The following is a 20,317-nucleotide window of genomic DNA, read 5'->3' as shown; positions in this document are numbered from 1 at the left end:
TGTCTCTTGTGTAAGAACTAAGATGGCACTGGTGAAATGTGGGATGGTGTTAGACTGTCAGATCCCAAACTCTTTGCTCGTGGCCTTTGTGCCACTCCAGGACTGTGGCTCCTTGGCTGCTTTCTTTCATTCATTCTTTGTGACATGAATGATGCTGTGATGCTGCTCAGGGTGTTACTGATAGGGGGTGAGTGGAATGGAAGGGAAGGGAAGGGAGGCAGCAGGACTCATCTCCAGGGAAAGCTGGGGCTCCTCATGCTGCCCTGCATTGTGGGGATCATTTCTGCTCTGCAGCCACGGAGCTCTTTCCCTTATGTTACAGTCAGTCCATGAACCCGTCTCAGCCATTTGGGAATAGATGAATATTAAGGGCATAATTTAGTGGTAATGTTACAGCTTTCTGAATTTTTCAGAATATTTTTCATGAAAAGTATTTAAGCTAGGTAGAAAAAGTACTTTGGGACATGTTGTTCCATTTATTTTTTAAGACTATCCTCCACAGAAGTCACTGGAGAGTTTTTAAAACAGATGAAACAGATGACATGATGTGGACCATTGTAATGCAATTTTCTTTGGAAAATTCTGTGTCTCAGGGCAGATTTACCACAAATGGAGCAATCGTAATGTCCCATAAAAGAGAAGATGTGTTTTTGCAACATTTGATAGATCTGAAAAGTATGCATAACTCTGCCAAGCAAGCAAGCCTGCTATTTTCAGTCAAATATTTTGGGGCTTTTGGAGTATTTTGAAAATGCTAGTACAGTAACTGCTCTGAGCATTCAGGAATATTTAGTACAGCCAAAATTTTGGACATCAGTAAATACAGTGTTATCTGAAATTGTGACTGTTGAGAAGACGTGTTTGATCTTTCCCCCCTATAATTTTTGGCAAAAAAAGAATATGCATTTTTTGTTAATACAGTTTACTGGAACATTTTATTTCATATGTATAGATTTTAAGGTCATAAAGCAAAGAAATACTGTATAATAACAAAATAGCAATACTATAGAATAATCTTTCTGATTCAAAAATAATCAGTGGTTTTACCTCATCTACTATCTGTGCTTGGATTTAGTAATTAATTAAGCAACTGCTACAAAGGAGATCTGCTGCTTGTATTTTTGATACTTGTTATTAAAAAGTCTAGATAAATATTGTGAATAATTAAAGTAGGGATGAAATATGCAAAATACACAAAATGATACTTATTTTCATCAGAATATTCTAATGTGTCCATATAGAAATATTTATTTTCATAATTTCACCTGTATCGTAGGTAGGTTTCTAAACACTAACAATGTCAGGATAACAGTTATGTTCAATAAAGTTACCTTGAATAAAAGTGAAAATAGGAAGCATAAACATGTGGTGTATATGTATTTACAACAGTCTATTTTACAGTGAATTTTTAGGTATACTAAATCAATGTTTTTAATTCTTCTAACATGCCAGAAGAAATAACTTTCTTATTTTAGTTGTGCCAATTTAAGAAATGTAAGCGAAACCTAGTGATGCAGTTTGTGCCTGGGAACCTTGAGAACTGGAAACTGCTAGCAAACATTGGACATCTATAATAATCTCTTGAATAATCTTTTGTTTTGTGTATCTAAGAAGGCCAAAATCTGAAAAAGGCCGAATACACTGAGTACTCCTTTGCTTCCAAAAGCGGAGGGTTTGGATTTTGCAGTTTTGTATTCCAAGCATCAACAGCTTTCATAATTTCTATTTACTCTTCTTCAGGTACAAACCTATTCTTGCCTCACAGGGAACACAGCACAGCAGTTGAGATTCAAAACAGAGTGATCTGTATTTGGTTTTGGCACATTGTTCAGAATCTCCATCTTCCTTTTCTTCAGGGTGCTTTTACTGGGATGGGCGAGTGGATACATTGGGAGAGTTTCTGGTCCTTGGGGTGCAGGCTCAGCCCTGGGCACCTTCCCCAGCCCCATTTTGCTCTGAGGGATGGCGCTGCTGGACCTGGATGGGAGCTGTGACGTTTTCTAACCAGGGGCCCAGCATGGGTGACTGCAAAACCAGGACCCTGAAGCAAACCACAGTATAAACCTCAAGTAATCTAAAAAGAGCCCCAGATGTCTTGGAGTGGTGCTATTGTTGTGTATATGTAGTTAAATCTGTAAATGACCAGGTTTCATCAAAAGTATCTACTTCCTTTGAACTACTTCATTTGTTAATTAATGGTGTATTAACTAAAGCTAACTCTACGTGAGAGACAGGGAATTTTAATTAAAATTCTGAGGCTTGGCTAATTAAATATCCATGATCATTTTTATAATCTACAGCTCTATTTTAGGTTATTAAATACATTTTTTGTGCATTTAGACTTAAATTTACCTGCTCCAACTCGGTATGACAGACAAAAATAAAGCTGTTAAGAAGTACAACTGTTCTATTGACTTGCATAAACTGGCATGATGTATGTGTTTAAATATATTCAGTTACAAATCTCAGTTCAGTTCCTGACTTTTCCATACATGCTTCCTTTGTGATAGCAAGCAAATTATTTAAGAACAAATGCTTCATTCAGTGTTCCTAGTGACTTTGAAATTCAATAAGTAATGCCAGCTGAGATCTAGTAATTTGTTAAAAAGCAAAATTTTAGAAATTTCAGTTCTTAACTTCATTTCTGTAAATTAGAGTATTTCTCTCCTTTTTTATTTTCTATTCCTTGCTCTTAAAACAAAGTTGGCCTGTACCATTGTTCTCTTTGTGCTATAGTCACAGAATCATGCAATGGTTTGGGTTGGAAAGGATCTTATAGGCCATGTAGTTTCAGACCCCCAACCCCCAGCTCCCCAGCCATTGTTAAGGACACCTTCCACCAGACCAAGTTGCTCAAACCCAATCCGACCTGACCCTGAATTTTTCTAGGAATGAGGCATCCATCACTTCTCTGGGCAACATGTTCCGGTGCTTCACCACTCACACTGGGAGAAATTTCTTTCCAATATCAAACCTAAACCCCCCTCTGTCAGTTTAAAGTTCCCCTATTGCTACCTGCACTTGTAAAAACTCATCTTTCTTGTAGTTTATCTTCCTTTAGTTACTGAAATGCTGCTGCATGGTTTCCCTGGAGCCTTCTTCACCCAACAACCCCAACTTTCTCTGTCTTCATAGGGAAGGGACTCCAGCCCTCTGATCGTCTTAGTGTCCCTTCTCTGGACTCACTCCAGTAGGTCCATGTGCATTTTGGGGGTTCAGATCAGGATGTGGCACAGGAGGTGGGGTCTCATCAGAGCAGAGCAGAGGGGCAGAATCCCCTCCCTTGCCCTGCTAGCCACGCTGCTTTGGATGCAGCCCAGGATACATTGGCTTTCTGGGCTGCAGGTGCGCATTGTTGGGTCATGTTGTGCTGCTTGTCCTTGAATATCCCAGGTCTTTCTCCCCATGGCTGCTCTCAATCCATTCTCTGCCCAGCCTGTATTTGTGCTTGGAACTGCCCTGAACTGGCTTTGGGACCTTGTATTGGTCTCGTTGAACTTTATGAGGTTTGCATGGACTCACCACATAAGCCTTTCAAAGTCCCCCTGGATGTCATTCCTCCCCTCCAGTGAGTAAATCTTATCTCAGTTTCTGCTTTGATAATGAAGCACAGAACTTTTAGTTATGTTGTTGTTATTACTTGACATTTTTCATCTGTTCCATTGGTCTATCCAGGTTGTTAAGAATGGGCAGAAAAATGAAGTGTGTTTGGGTGCTGGTTGTCAGACTGCAGACATTGTAGTTTGGGTCAAAAAAGCAATAGGTTCCCCAGGCTGCATAATTTCACTTGCCCAGTTCATTTTAACTCTGGGATTTCTGTCTGCAGTCTAAGCAGCTAAGTGTAAACAATAGTACCTCAAATTCTGAATCACAGATTCGTATGGATGCTTATCACCTGAGAGTGAATCGCCTTTCTTGGTGGTGATTTTTATTTGTTTGCTTTTTCTTCTTGCTGCTGGTAGTAATTTTTTCTTGGGTAAAACACCCCATGTTACATGGCATGCCTCAAATGAGAAAACAGTCTTAATGTCTTAATTTACTGCAAGTATAAGCAAGACCTCTTAATTATAAAAGTTACTTGGGTACAGCAAAATCAGTTCTGTAAATATGCATTGGAGCATATAAGCAATTTTATCCTATATTTTTGAGAATGGAGAATTTATGAGGCTTTAGATGATCTTTGGTGAAGGTTCTCAGAAGATAAAACTTCTGTTTCGTGAGGAAATATAACTTTATCCTTCAAAATACAGCCTTTGGAAAAATAACTTCTTATGAATTGATTTTTAAATAGCAAATTTAAATAGAATCTTTTTCTCTTTCTTTTTTTTTTGGTGACTTGAGCTGTACCAAAATGGGATGACGTTAGTAAACTGAGCGACTTACAGATTACATAGCTGTGATATTCTTGTGATAAAAAGAGGGTATAAGTAGAGCAAACTCTCTTAGGCTTATTTCATATGTAGAAGGATTCAATTGTTTATATTTCAATACAGGGCATGTGAAAGGAATGACTCATAAATAACAAATCACTTAATAAACAGATATTCTTCACTGTGAGGCTGGTGAGGCACTGGAACTGGTGTGGCTCTGGAGGCTGCCCAGACAAGTTGTGGATACTCCATCTATCTGTGGAGGTGTTCAAGGGCAGGTTGGATGGGGCTCTTTGAAACCTGGTCTAGTGAAAGGTGTCCCTGCCCTTGGCAGGGGTGTTGGAACTGGATGATCTTCAGGGCCCCTGCCAACCCAAACCATTCTATGACTGATTTCTATGAACATGTTTTTAAAGTTCATGCATTCTCCAGTTGATGGCAGTGAGTTTTATATGCCTGTTGGTTAGAGTAGACAACACAAGGAACTTTGGAAAATTTCTTTGTTTGAAAACTTCCATGGATCGAATAAGAAAGGTAGAAAAGAGAATATTTCTTAATCCCTAAAAAATCTGCTTTTTAAAAAAATTGTTTTTAGATTCCTGTCTTGCAAGATTTCAATGGAATTCAAGCTCTGTAATATAAATATTTCATATGCAACCTTCTCATAAAGAATTTAGACCTTTAGTGATGACTTTGTAGGAGTAGATGGAAGAACTGTTACAATAGTTGTGAAGTACATACTGAGCTATACAAAGCAAATGTAAGGTGAAGAGGTTGAACACCAATTTGAGATGAAATGGGACTTAAAAAGCTTGTGCCTATTCATAACTTACAAGTTTTTTCTTTGTAGTTTCTCTTTAGTAATACAAAGCTGAGCATAAATATTGTAGGTAATTTTGCTATATTCAGGATCATGTTGAAGTTCTACAGGATCATTTGCTAAACTCTTTTAGTGTTCAGTGCAAAACAAATTTTAAACATTTCTGTTTGAGACACCTTTGTTTTAGTGAGTAGACCTTCAGTTGGCTTAAGGTAGTTACACAGGTATGTTCTAAAAGTTAAGTTTTAGGATCATAGATTTGGAAGCAAGGGAAACAACTAGGAAGGACTTGAACACCTGACTTGCAATGCACCAGTCGTGGTGCATTCATCCCAGTGTTTTGGCTGAGAAATCAACAAAACCAGCAGAAGTGATTGCAGGTTGATGGCAGAAATAGATTGAAATAGTGCAATAGATACAGGTTTGCAATTGTTTACAATTAGTGCTGCTTCTATTCAAGTTAAGAATATAAATTCATGGAGGCAGTACATCTCTAGTTAGTATTACCAGGAATGGTAGTGCTCTTACCTGATACTTCTGTTCTGTATGGGAGTGGAATCCAAGAGATTTAATCATGTAATTATTCCTCATATAGAAGCACAAATGTAGTGTTATCCAGTTGCCATCCATTGTATTATGCTTTTTTCCTTGTCATTGAAAAGTAATTTTTCAACAATTTAAGCACAAAAACAACAATGAATCATTGAGTTTCTTTTTCTGTTTGTGTATTTATTCTACTTTCCTCACTTTATTACCCTTTTTGATTTCTGACTTTTCATTAGTTATAATATTCTAATATATAAGCTCTTTTGATGTAAAGCTTAAAAATATATTCAAAATAGACTAAATGTTTCATTCCTCAGTAGATTTATTTATTTATTTACTTTGAAAGAAAAGGAAATATATAAAACATTATTTATGTTTTTCTTTTTAAAACTCTGTTAAAAGTTAATTGCGCAAATATGATTAATGGTTTACATGATGATATTTATGATTCAGAAGTAAACATATAGATGATTTTTAGTTTGTGGCAAATATAGTAATAGCAAAAAGAGGCAGACCTGCACTGTAAAAGTGTTCAGCATGAAGAATATTTAGTAATTGTTTGACTCTTGACTACAATTTGTGGATAGGATTAAAACTCCCTTGGGCAAAATTGTGTGGGTCCCCAGGGGAATTGCGGATGATGAGGAAACACAAGCATCAACATTCAGCAAAGTCAAGGGAAATCGTTTCACATTTCAAGCTAAAGTCATACCGAGCAGGTTCAGATTTTTTTATCCAACAGCTGCACTGTTAAGGCGAGTGGCTCACGGGAGTAAAAAGATTCTTCCCACGTGTTTATCCTGTGTCTCGTTTCAGGGCTATTTAGGTGTGGTTTATTACTGCATCTAAGCAGGTTGTTTGCAAGTTTATCAGTCCTGTAGGAAAAAGGAAGTGGAATGTAGCAAAACTGGGCATTTGTCTTCCCAGGCTGGTGAAGACAGACTGTGCTGTTGGCCTCAAGATGTCAGGAGGGGCAAAGTCCCGCCAGTGTCCTCCCAGCATGTATTTGGCAGTCTATAGACAGAGCAAGCAAAACTCCAGCCAAATTCTGAAGGGCTATGTGTGTATGTTCCAGATCTGCAACAGGATACCAGCTACCCTTTTCTCTGAACCATATAATAATGTGCCATAACTTAAAATTGATCTTAACCTTCACTTAGCTTGAAGTTTCCTGCATCTGTTCTGAGACCTGAGCAAAGATTTTTTTCTTTGAAAGTTCACGTGTTAGAAAATACTTCTTTCTGCCACTCCCATTCTTCTCCTATTTGTAGAGAATCATACATGCAGTTCCAATAATTTCAGTGTCAAGGACTGCTGTGTAAAAACACAAGCTGAATCTAAGGAGAATTAATTGCCACACTTAAAGAGAGAAAATAATTAGGTAGAATTCCAGAGAAAAACATGCTAGAAAAAGAGAACAGAAATGCAGAGACTCTCTCAAGAGAAAAAATATATTTAAAATGCAAGCCTAATGTAAGCTAGTTCTGACAAAGGATTCCCAAAGGAAAAAGAAGACAGGATCAACTTTTTTTTCTTCTTCCCTTTAAGATGGGAAAAGCACTGAGAAACTCAAATTAACAAAAGTAAGCTTTCATATTGAAAACGCAACATCATGGAAAAAAACCACAATTTTGTGTTTTGTATAAAACAGTTTTGTATATAAAACTGTTTTATACAGTTTTGTATAAAACTTTAATTATGTACCTTTGTCAATTAATAGTGAAATCAGATACCAGTTTTTATTTGTTAAAAGTTCCATGGGAATATTGTCACTTTTAACTACAAAGGATTCTGAGGTAAGTAATACACTGGAGTTGGTAGGTGGAGGAGATAAATTTCACTGTTGCTTTCTCATACACCTCTGAAAAAAAAATCAGAACAGTTAACCATGAAGATGTAGGGTTTTCCTGTCTGAAAGTTGGAGCAATGCGTTAAAGTCTCTACATTTGTATGTCTGTCTGGGTGGGATGGACAGACAGACAAACAAATGAAGGACCTTCAGTCAGAAAATGCACTTCCCTCTCTGACCTGATCTTAGTGTGTAGTTCTGCAAATGCCAGCCTCTGTCTCAGTTTACTCAATGACAGTATATGAACTGCAGGGAAGCCATTGAGGAGATGAAAAGAGACTCAAGGTGTCTTTATGCTGTAGAAGGATGTGAGGCCAAGCTGCCTTTAAGTGATGGTTTCTGGTATTGAGAACTGAGGACCTGTGACAGCCTGGACTGTTGCATCCCTTGGACGTGTGCACAAGAGGTCAGGCAGAGGTGCAGAGCCTGCTCTGATGCTTGTGGTGCTGTGCCAACTTGGATTTTCCCTTCTTGCTTTGTTTCAGTAAAACTGCTCTCACTCATGCCTCACTCATGCTCTTGTGCACCGCCACGTCTAGTGTCAGTATGGACATGTCGTCAGAGCAAATTCTGGGAACATGCAAATGGCAATGCTCACTGATCCTTCACAAACCTGGATGTTATTGTCCTCTTAGAGCTGAATTTGAATGGGTCAGGAGTTTTCTGGGTGAATAGGGAATTGTATTTTGAGATGCTGCTGCCACCACATTGTTTACTTTAGATGCAGATATGTGTCCTTGTAGGCAACTTTTGATAGCTGTCCTTTGATAACCCATTTGGTATCTCACTATCACTGAACTTTTTTGTAGTAAAGCTAATGAAGACATACAGAACCATTTGTAGTTGTCTAGAAGGCCCCACGCTATCCCAGTGGAGAGTGATAGTGCCAGCTATTCATATCCCAGGACTGCAGTAATTTAATCAACTTCTCCATACAGCCCTCTCCCCAGGGGAAAAAATAAACATGCCACATAATAGAAAATAACCTAGCATGAACTTCTCCTATGAAATTGTTTAACCTGCCTGCTAACTTATCTTTGTTCTCTGTACAGATTTCCTATTGATTAAATCAGGTTCGTATTTTCACAAGTTTTTGGTGAGGAATTCCATTGCCCTGTTCCCAGTTTATTTTAAAATTGCACAAAGCATTTAAATGAGGACAGCAGTTAACAAATCTTTTCCTCTGGTGCTGTGGAACATTTTTGTCACAAGACTAAAGAACATCTCTTCAAAGGCTTATTTCCAAGCATGAAATAGGAATTTCTGCCCCAGGAAACTATGGATCATCGGAATTCTTTCCCAGTTAAAAATTACTCTTTTCAGCTTTGCTCTCCTGTAATACAATCACCCCTAGAGCACCTAATATGGAGAGATTAATTAAATCCAATATTTAAACAAAAAAAAAATCCCTGTAGTTTACTGACAACAAAAGTTAATTGTTAGGCAGAACTTAGAGGTTGCCCTATGAGAGGGAATTAGAGAAAAGAGAAAGAACGTGTGGCAGATGTTAGTCAAAGACCTTAACCTCTGTTTATATGCACTCAAATACTTGTGGTGCTGGTTGTGGGGAGGTCTGTGTGGAGCTCATACCAAGGGAGGCACTTCTGGAGATGGCTTTCCTGGGGAAGATGGCAGATGCATAGTTTGGAAGGCAGAGGCTGTCCTCAAGATGTTTAATCCAGGATTTTGGAGGAGTTTCAGGGGATTTATAGAAGTAGTGGTGGGTGATGTGAAAAGAATTGTTTGAGAGACTGATTCATCCTCGCATCAGAGAGATTTATCTAGTGGACAGCCTAATGTGCTGTGTTCCAGAGAATTTATTATAGATTACATAGATATACCTATAAAATCCAGTGCTTTCTGTTCCAGATTGCTTTTCTCTGTTTATTAAAGAGTATCAGTCTAAGCTTTAGTGATTCATCTTCTTTTAAAACTTTTAATATTGAAATAGTATTTTTTTTTTTAAATTCACCAATTTCAAAATATTACCAGCTGTCTAGAAATCTTTTTGTCTGTACAGTTTATTTTGTACTTCTGTCTGGGTCAATTTTTTTTTCTCTTTTTTTCTTTTACCCCTCCTATTTGTATTATGTTTTTAATTAGTCACTTAAAAATCATAATATTATTCAATGTGATCATTTAGTCGTAAAAAAATGGTTTCAAATTTTAGTAGCCTATGGAAAAATGTTCTTGTTTAGTCATAAAATATTAAGAAGGATGTGTAACTGCACAACTTTTCTTTTCCAATTTTCACTTTTTAAATCTGTTTTTGTAAAATTGTTACTGAGACGTTTTTAACATTGGGAACAGTTCTATGACTCTCACTTGGAGGAGATTTTTGAATTATGTAGTACTTCTTTCATAAGCATAAAATAAATTCCAGTGGTGTGGTTTTTTTTTATTTTTTAGTTTATTCAGCTGTATTATTTAAAGAAAGAAAAAAGCCTTTATATACTTTTGATGAATCAGCAAAAGTATGTTGTGGTATTTCCTTGTCCCAGATTCTCCTCAGGTTTCATTTATTTCAATATTTCTTTAATTGAAGAAATGCTGAGAAATTTGAATATTGTTCTTCTGACTCGGTAGGTAATTAATGTGACAACCTGGAAATAGCAAGCCTAACAGTTGCAAAATTTAAGATCAATCAGAAATTGCTTTAAATGAATTCATATGGTGAAGTTAAGGTACATGGAGAGTGTCCTGGTTTGGGCTAGGATAGGGTTAGTTTTAAACTTAGTAGCTGGTGCAGAGCTGTGTTTTGGGTTTACTATGAGAATTATGCTGATAACAGAGTGTTTAGTTGTTGCTAAGTAGTGCTTACCCCAAGTCAAGGACTTCTCAGTTTCCCATGCTCTGCCAGTGAGGAGCTGCACAAGGGGCAGGGAGGGAGCATGGCCAGGGCAGCTGGCCAGAGGGATATTCCATATCCTGGAATGTCATGCTGAGGGTAGAAACTGGGAGGAATTGGCTGATTGCTGCTCAGGAGAGGCTGATTGCTTCTCAGGTGAGCAGTTGTACTGAGCATCACTTGTTTCTCTTGGGTTTTATTCCAAACTCTCCTTTTGGTATCTCCCTTTTTTTAACATTATTTTTCTTAATAACTTTGCTTCAAGTATTAAACTGCTCTTAAATGAGTCCTAACTGTACTCAGGGATGTTGCCATCTTGCATTCTGATTGATTTTTATCAGTGCTCCATTTTTGTTGCTAATAATTTTTCCCTCTCACAAACTGTAGTATTGGTGAAATGTTTTCACAAAGATTCAAGCATTCTGCTTAGCATGCCACAATAGTGTTTGTGCTGCATGTCTTCTTAGTGTTTACTGATATATTCCATATAAATAATTCAAGAAAGAGAATTTGAGTAATTGCTTCTCTGAGGAATACAGTCCATATCTTTTGTATTAAAATTTAAATGGATGCCTTTACATGTCCCAGACTTGTACACCTGGGAATAAAATAGTCAATAGAACAAATGCTTTTGAGTTGTGCTGGTCACTTCTTTAAAGGGAGAGATTTTCAGCTTGGTACAGAAACTATCACTGATTTCAGTGTGTCATTGTTTGTAGTTTATATTTCAGAATTGTATTAATTTACATCAGTAAACATCTCTTACTAAATTGAAGAAAAAAAAGTGTACCACTAAAAAGACTCTATACTAAATTCAGTGCAAAACAAGGGATGTTTTTATGTAAAATATGCAATATATGTAGGAAAAAACTGTTGTGTTTTGTTATGTGGCTTCATTCTTTGCATTCATGCCATTAATCCGGCAGCAATTATAAGTAATTACATTACTTCTATATTTGAAAGTAAAGAAACCAGAATGGTGATTAGCAGATATTTTGGTAAAATTTCTTGTCCAGGCTCTTCATACTGAACTTTAAACCATGAAAATTTGGAGTATTTCTGACAGTAGAGACATTGTTCTCTACAAAGTGTAAAATCAATTGCAGGAACACTTACATATGTCTTGTACACCTGTACATAATGCCTAAATTTCCAGGCAAGAAATTAATCACTGTTGGCATGTTTTTGGAAGAACAGAGGAAATTTTCAGGCAGACATGTGTGTTACCTGACATGTAAAAATTCTCCTCTGGAAAACCCATTATGTCACCCACACTGAAAATCACGGGATCTAACTAACCATGGTGAAAATGTAGGACCCCCACTAAAGGAAATACCAAGCACATTCTGTACCGAAGAGTTCTTGATAGGCATAATTGCTGCAGCCTCCATAGCAATTTGGGTATAAAATATTCTATGTTATTTATTCCTATGGTTCAGGCAAAAATCATCAATCAGTTCTGTTATGGAAAGCTGGAGTTTCTGTGGAAGGAAACTTGCTATAGCTTTACCCTGTGCCCCTTCACAGAATAACTGACAGCTGATGGACTGGTGTGTGGGGTGGACATTGTGGAAGGGCAGGTAAAAGCAGGAAGGCAGGAAAGCAGGGCATGGCTGAGCAAGTCCAAGAGCCCGTTTCTAGGCTGTTCTAAGTGTTCCTGTTATGGTAAACAGAAATCAGTCCCTTAAGGCATGCATTAAGATGAGTGTTGTGCTTTCCCACACGGCAGTGAGGTTGGACCTCAGAGAAAGCTCTCCTGCCTTCCAGGGAGTTGTGTTGGGCTGGTTGAGAACCTGGATGTGTCTCCATGGCCAAAGTTCGAAGCTGAAATTGGTGTTGTTGATCAGTTTTGTGGGACTGATGTAATTTATTTTGCCCTGAATGCTCTCCGAAAACTCATCTTTCCTTACGGGGAGGACTGGATGAGGTGGAAGGAGATTGAGTCGTGAGGTTGGCATATGGGGAATTTGCCTCTGTGGTTTTTTTCCTTCATCATATATTCATTTTTCTTTTGTCAGCCAGGCTTCTGAAGAGCAGCTGAGGATTTCGGTGGCATGGGGAATTCCTGGAAATCTAAGCTGGTTAGCAATGTTGGCTGAATGCTAAGCAATTTGATTTGTATAGTTTTTAAAAAAGCTTTGCTTCCTAGTTTGGATATGTGGCCTGGTAGGAATCCTGACAGAACACTTAATAAACTCTCAAATCCATAAAGGAAAACATGTTATAAAAAGGAGAGTGAAGTTCTAAGACTTATTATAGTCAGTGGCTAGAGGAGGAAGATTTTTTTTCTAATTCTTTTTGTGATTAAATGAATGGTTTGTTAATGTCATGTTTCTAGTTTCTCTTATTTGTAAGGCCTGCTTTGTGTCTGGCTGAGAGGGCTGTGAATCTTGCTAAGTGTATATTAACAAAATGTATGCACAAATCTGAGTTGCTCAGAATAGGTTGAACTCTTAGAGGATTACTGGAAAGTTCCTACCTGATGTTGTATGTATTTTAACTGTATCCTGTATTGTATTCTTCAGAGAAATTTATCTCTGCATGAACAGGTCAGATCACCGTGTGTGATCTCTTTGGAGCTGCTGATCTTTATTTTGCCTACCAGAATCCCATTTGATTTTTGTTGTAGTTAAAGATTCTTTTTTTCCCATGTGACAGTATTATTGCTGATACTACTTTCCTCTTCATATACTTATCTATAGGTTTCTCACTGCATAGCCTTCCTGAAGTACTTAAATAGCACTAAAATAATGTGTAAGGAAGTGAATTTATATTAAACACTTCTGAAAAAGATAATTCAGAACAGCTAATATTTTCTTTTACAGAAATTTGGATATTTGAATAGTATATAGGTGATCTTCAGTGTATGCCTTAACAAATAACAGAAATATACATTGATGACCTTTGTCATCAACATCTGTATGCTGTTTGTTTTCTTATAACCGTGATATCATCTACATAAAATGGGAAAATATCACTGTAAAAAGTATAACTGTGAAAAACTAAGTGATGCAGGGATCTTTCCTTGCTTGGGACTCTGCAGCAGAACCTAACAGGAAACTGAAGAAAGGAAGTACCTAGAAGGTTATTTTTCCTTTTGGTGAAATCTTCCCCAGTATATGTCTATGTATTTCTGCATCACATATACTGAGGTGGAGTCAGGACCTGGCTGCAGTCCAAAGACCAGTGAGCCACTCTGAGGACTGCCTAACTCTCCTTTCCTGTTCCCAAATTACACTGGCATTAATTAGATTAATTAGATCCACTATGTCCCCCACAGGCTTCCCTTTCGAAGGACAGAACTTGCATTTGAGAGTTGTCCAGAATAAAAATGTAACCTGAAATTCTGTTGTATGTTCCATGATAGCTGCTGTCTTAGGCACAAACTACATCATCTTTCCTGTGAGCTGCCATGTCCATACTACATCTCATTCCATTGCTGCCATCTCATTCAGGACATGTATGTTTTGTTACAACTCTGGTTCTAGGCTGTAGAGCCTGGGTGTCTGTTGTGGAGAAAGTATATCAGAATTAGTAATTTAGATCTATTTTCCCTGCTGATGAACTGTGTAGGCAACAAACTTTGTAGACAGTGGTCAACTAAACGTATTCCATATGGATGGATTCATAGGACCAGAGTGTACAGCATCATTACCTTGCTAGCTGTAGTAATTCTAGTGGAAAGCTGTTTATCACAAATATACATATTCAATAATCAAGATAATCTCTAACTTCACAGTGTTCAGCAATGTTAGCTTTTGTAGGTAATAACGCTAATGTAGTTAAGAATGATGTCAATAGTAAAACTGGATGAAATTGTGGTAGAAAATTTTGGTTAAATCAGTTATGCAAATACAATTTAAGAAATCAGTAAAATCTCATCAGTTGCCAAGTTTATAAAATATATATGCCTACTTGAAGATACAAAACTGTCTTCAACACAATTTAGTCAACTGCCAGAAATGAAACACCTCTAATTTGATTAAAATTACTCAATTTACCATAGTTGTTTTTTCTTGAGATCAATAAAAGTATTGAAGTTCAGGGGAAAGAACGATATAAATAGCACATTTAGCTTTTGTAGTTTCTAACCTTTTTCAGGCACTGACATTGATTTAGAGATTTGAGGGCTGATGTGCCTTGTACTTGACCAGTTTTATTCACATTAATGTTTCCTTTTTCATCCCAATCTCCATGCTTCTGTAAATTTTTGCTATTTTTTCAATTATATTATACATTCAATCAGATTCTAGATCTTCCAAATCATCATAGTTTTATTTTTTTAACAGAGGAGATGAAGACCAGAGGAATCTCTTCTGGAACAAATTTTTTAAAGGCAAGACAGCTGTTATTGTACTTAGACACTTGGTCATGATATAGTCCATGCATTCAAATTATTCACAAGGAAGGGTCTGGGAGCAATGAAAGCTCTGGGACTGAGTTGTCTTCCTTAGTGTCTGCATGAATTTCTTTGTCCAGTGATAAGACTCGTATTTATATAACAGGAGGAAAAAAACAAAAGTGTTGTCGGATTAGGTTAATGTAGGGTTTTTTTAACCCATGCTTCTGTTCCTCGTAATTTTTTTGTTTTTCCTTTCTTTTCTCTCATGACTCCTATTTCGATTCTTTCTTAGCTACCAACATCTCCCTCCTTAGCACTCATTCCATCGCTGTGTTGGTCTCTTTTGGTCTGAATTTTTTGTAATTTAACCCTTATAAATGATACATTGCTAGACATAGGAAGAGATTCCACTTGCAGTCTAAATTTAGCTTTCTAGTCTAAACTGGTCCTCTAGGCAACCTCTGTAATCAATAAAAGATAAATACCACAGAAGGCAATTCATCACATTTTAAGCTTATGTTGAAACTGGAAGGATTAATTGCTGCCTGGGCCACCTGTCTCTTTGTGATGATTAAAGGGAGCGCCTGAGATGACAATCTCAAATGAAGTACCTGGCTCTCAGGTGGCTAAAATTAGAGGAAAGCAGCCTACCTGATAATGCATTGCTGGCAGAGGGTCTGTCCTACAGATGTAGAAACTGCATAATTGGGATGAGAAGGCACCCACAATTTGATTTTTTTTTTCCCTGAACTGATTTGTGATGATACCAACAGTTATATTTGATTTTCACTTGTGACCAGCAATGCTGGGATGTTCTAGAAATCAAACCCCTACTATTTTTTTAGAATAGTTCATATTTGTATAGCTCTTATGTGAGCTTCTCAGCAAACTGTAGAATCTATTTTATTTTGGCATGGAGAGTTAGAAGCTTTGTAGCATTTCTGACAAGGCCATGCAGTGCTGAATAGCAACATAACTGGGTAAAAATCCAGTTACAGCAATTCAATTTTAAAATCATAAGAAACTAAGTTTACTGATAAGATAATATCTGCTATTTCAGTGGTTGTTACTAAATCGGGAACATCTCCATAAAGTGTGTCCAGATACATTTGATCATAAACAGCTGATAATTTTTAATGAATTCTGAACATAAGCACTTGGAATTAAAAAAAATAGTTTGGAAATACATATAAAACTATTTGCAGACAAATACGGTTTGGAAATATTTTGAGCAAAACTGCATGGGACAAAATATTTATTAGTTACAAGTATTCCCACAGGAAAACTGGTATATCTTGGTATTTAGTTTTTTTTATCTTATTCTGTTATATTTGGTATTTATGCTGTATTTAATATTTGCTCTTTTAACAGTGCTGTAACTCGCCACTGAACCAACACATTTGGAACAGTTGATAGCATCAAAAACTTCATCCACATGGACTGATGCCATCTTGGCACTCTCCAGACACTGTGAGCTGAAGTTAAACATCTTTATGGGGCTTATAACACCTGGGTCAAAAGGAATATTCTTCTGATACACAAGGAGCTCCCTTCCTGCCAGTATGACGAGCCAGGACAAGTGGGTTAACCTTAGCCCTGGAGAGTTCTCTCAACTTCAGAAATATGCAGAATGTAAGTAATTCTAAAAATATTTCATTTTATGGCTAAATAAAAACTAATAGTATTTTGAATGTGGAATTTAAATTTTTGTGTTATTGATACTATTCACAGCTTAGAAAGAACACACCCAGGTTTTACATTGATGATTCATTACTTTCAGAGACCATTCTGAAGAAAACTCTCTATTTCTCATTTTTATATGAGTAATCTTGTTTGTTTGAAATTACATCACCAAATAAATAGTAAACATAATAGAGCAGTCATTTTTTAACTCCTGAAAACATTTAGTGCTTCCTGGGAAAATATTTTCAAGTTATTTTTCTTTAATTTTTTCCAGTATTTGAATTTAAAGATTTCTAATAGACATAGAAAATTTTGTGGGTTTTTTTTTCTATGCATTCTTATAACTTAGGCCTCAGCGCAACGTTTGCCAAAATGTTTGCCTTCCTTGTGGGGGAAAAAAGCTTTTAAGATATTTCTTTACTTTTGGCTTCCCTTTGCTTCTCCAGCACTTCTTGCACACACAATAGTTCAGAGCCATTGTTTTAGTAGAACTGTTGGTGTCAGGGAAATTGTTTGAAGATGTTTGTGTTCAGGTTTCTGTGTACATTAAAGAAAATATGTTGTCTTTTAAGCTTCCTCTGCTCCTCTGTAATGAAGAGATGCTAGTTTTTGTGAAATGTGATACATTTTTTTGTAAATAGTTCAATTTCTGAGGCAGTTAGGAAAAAAATGTTAATAATATATAATTTTTGTGTATAATGCTAAAGGAATAAACCCTGGGTATGGACTTTAATTTGAATTTCTGGGCTATCCAGTTTAATTTAACTAAAGGACTAAATAACAATATCTTTAAGTGCATGATCTAAGACTTTAAAATGCAATTTAAAAAAAAATCGTACCAATATTTTTGAATTTGATATGTTTTTATGTAACATGGTAAGATAAAAAAGGTTGTGACAACAGATATCTTTACTTATTACTAAATAATAATGAAATTTTATGGAATTTTGTAAAGCTTGAATATATATTTGCTTTGATATTTCTTTATTTTTCTTTATATTTCTATAATTTGCTTTGCTATTGTCTTTATTGAACTTGGAAAGACAATGAACTGAAAATCACCACATTTCGTTTAGTGACTTGGTAGAGTTTGATTCAGTTAAAAAAAATAGTATTAATAAAAACCCTAACCAACAAAAGTCCTCAGTTTAAAAAAAAATGCATTGCTCATTTTTCTCCAGCATGGAACTTTGGAAGTACCAGTGGCTCTCCTGCAGGACAGAGGGCTGGTCTGGGTGGGTCAGAAGGTGACTCTGTGGGGAGGTTTGACTTTGTGGCAGGTGTCTGATGACAAGTGGTGGTGATGAGCACCCAGCTGTGCCTTGTGCTAAGGAGTGGGTTTCACTGCAGGACTTTGGAATAAGCAGGGAATTCATGGAGAGGTCATTTGTTTTGCATTTACCCTCTGATACGCAGGTTTGTCATTTGCTCTGCCTTGGTGATTGGTGTAGAGATTTTACTTAATCTTACCTAAATTGTAATATTACTTTAACTGTTTAAGTTTTTAAGTTACTTGAATTTAAAAAATACAGTATTTATATATTCTACTCTAGTTTGCATCAAGCTGTAGTACTAGAGTATTAGAACAGAGTATAGCCTACCAAAAACCCATCTGCCTTGGATCATACTCTTAGGGGGTGATTGTCACTTCTGCCTAATAAGATCACTGGAAATCCATATTACTTTTATACAGCTGTGGTGGGTTGATTGTGGCAGGATGCCAGTCGCTTCCCAAACTGTTCTTTCCCCTGGGTGCAGTTCTTTGTTGATTCAGAACAGATATGGTTAGCTGGTGAATGGGATCAGGGGATGTGCTGAGCTGCCTTGTGCTAGAACCTGTAGGAAGTTCTTAAGTACAGGGGGATTTCTATTTCTGCTTTTCTTTGGAGCCTAAGTAAATTCGGTTAAGAAAGTTTGCTCATCCATTTTAGGCACTTCATCTGTCTATTCGTGCAGAAAGTATTCTCTTTAAAATGCATTTGCTGGTGTTTTGCATATTTGACTTTTTGATCAGGAGAAAACTCGTTGCACAGTTCCCTGTTTCAGCTGGATCTCCTCAGCCTGAGCTGGCTACAGAGTGAGACAATGTTTAACTTGTGACAGCCTCTGCTGAGGGCACACACCACCTCACAAGTGTGCAAGCCTTGGTTTGGATCCAGTGTGGGAAGGGTGACACTGTTCTGCTGCACAGCAGGGCACACTTGGAGGAGTGAGGGATTTGGATTTGAGTCTTTGGAGGTGGAAGCTCAGTCTGAAACTATGCCCTTGGTCTTTCCTCTATCTGGAAAGCAAGCCTGTCTTACACCTACCTGTTTTATGAAGAAAACTTTGTGCCAAACTTTCCTGAAATCAGTCACACCTGTAAATGTTACAGTTTCCAAGAAGAACGGAGGAATGGGTCTGCACAGGTTTTAAGAGACGTTAGGTGACTCTTCTTATCTTTAAGAAGAAATGGAGCTCAGGTGGCACCTAGGTGAGCTGCTTCTCTTGGCATCAATTGACTTCAGTCATGCAAAGAAAATTTCAAACTATATTTAGATACAGACTGCACAGATAATAAGTACATCCGGAGTTGAGTCATATGTGCATATATAACTCGTGTAACTGTGGTCATTATGGATCCAACTGTCTTGGACTTGGAGCATAAATTCCCTTTTTAGTCACCAAAGTAGATGTGTGGATCTTTCACTGTATAAAGCCCTTTAAACTACTCCTGTGGATTCTAGTGCTCTTCACTTTCTGACTGAAAGACACTTTGCTCTAGTTCAGTGTAGTTCTTTTTATTAATCTTTTGTGAGCTTGATGATATTCTGTCTACTCTGACAAGTACTATTAAGCAAGGTCTGCTCCTAGCTCCGTGTGCAGATACTGACCTTGTAATCACTTTGTGAAGTTCCTACCACGTTTTGTCTGCCTGTTTTCTTCTTCACATAGTTATATTCAGTGCTTTATCCAACTGTACTGTTTGGTGAACCCAAACTCTGAATGCAAAATTTCTTTCTTGAATATGTAATAGCTTTTCTCAATTTCCATAAATATAACTGAACAGCAAAGGAGAATGAGTTCTCCATCATTTGTTCCTAATCAAAAATATTTCCATCTAAGCAGCACTCAGAACTTCATAGTAAGTGAATATCTTCCTGTGAATTAATCCAAGGAGTATCTGTAATTTTTTCTTACTAAATTATTTTTGAGCTCAATCAAGGATATTTTATGCTTTCAATGTAGGACCCTTCTTAGTCTGCCTGCATAATAATTTGGGGCTTCAGCAAATTTTTGGAATTCATTGAAATTTAAATATTACTTAACAACAACAAAAAATATTTCTGAAGTCTAAAGAGTATATTACCTAATACTTGGCACTTTGCAGTTAATATTCATATATGTGGTTTTGGAAGAATAATTATTTCCAAAGACAGTTCCTCTAGGTCCTTTTTCCCAGTCAAATTAAAAATCTCCTCTCTTCTTGTTCTGAAGATAGAACAGTAGAACATATTTTGCATTACATCTTTGCCTGGTTTTAAATTGCCTCTGAAGAATAGGTGAAAAGAAAAAAAAAAAAAAGCAAAAACCAGGGATAACTGCTGTGGTTATTATATAATAGTGATAGTAATGACAACAACAATAATGTAGCCCACACTAAATCCTGAAGATTCTAGGGAAATAAATGCACTTGAGAGAAGAAATTTTTTTTTTCTCCTTTGAATTTCATAATCAATGCTGGCTGTGAGAAGGGAAGGTGAAAAGATACAAGGATTTTTCTGCATAACACTGTCATTGCATAGAGTAAGGTAGGTACAAGATGTTTCAGGCAGAAATAGTTTCTTCTAAACTATATGGTACCAGATAGATATGTGTT

The 20,317-nt window shown here is 36.8% G+C and overlaps 1 protein-coding gene across 8 annotated transcripts in view; it reads left to right on the top strand.

Moving 5' to 3' along the window:
* Positions 1-20,317, top strand: part of DGKB (diacylglycerol kinase beta) — a 378,030-nt gene that overhangs the window by 62,663 nt on the left and 295,050 nt on the right. For 7 of the 8 annotated variants that reach the window (XM_054273525.1, XM_054273526.1, XM_054273527.1 and 4 more), the window contains exon 2: positions 16,147-16,407. In XM_054273525.1, coding sequence (XP_054129500.1) covers positions 16,338-16,407 — 70 coding nt within the window. In that variant the 5' untranslated portion in view covers positions 16,147-16,337. Of the gene's footprint in view, positions 1-2,051; positions 2,070-16,146; positions 16,408-20,317 lie in introns of those variants that run through there. The other variant, XM_054273528.1, reaches the window with a different exon arrangement.

This window comes from Melozone crissalis, unplaced genomic scaffold (genome assembly GCF_028551555.1).
Source record: "Melozone crissalis strain CALT ecotype California unplaced genomic scaffold, PUWL_Pcris_2 ptg000016l_1, whole genome shotgun sequence".
NCBI lineage: Eukaryota > Metazoa > Chordata > Aves > Passeriformes > Passerellidae > Melozone > Melozone crissalis.
The sequence above is the reverse complement of the archived record's forward strand: the minus strand, read 5'-3'. Positions and strand labels throughout refer to the sequence as shown.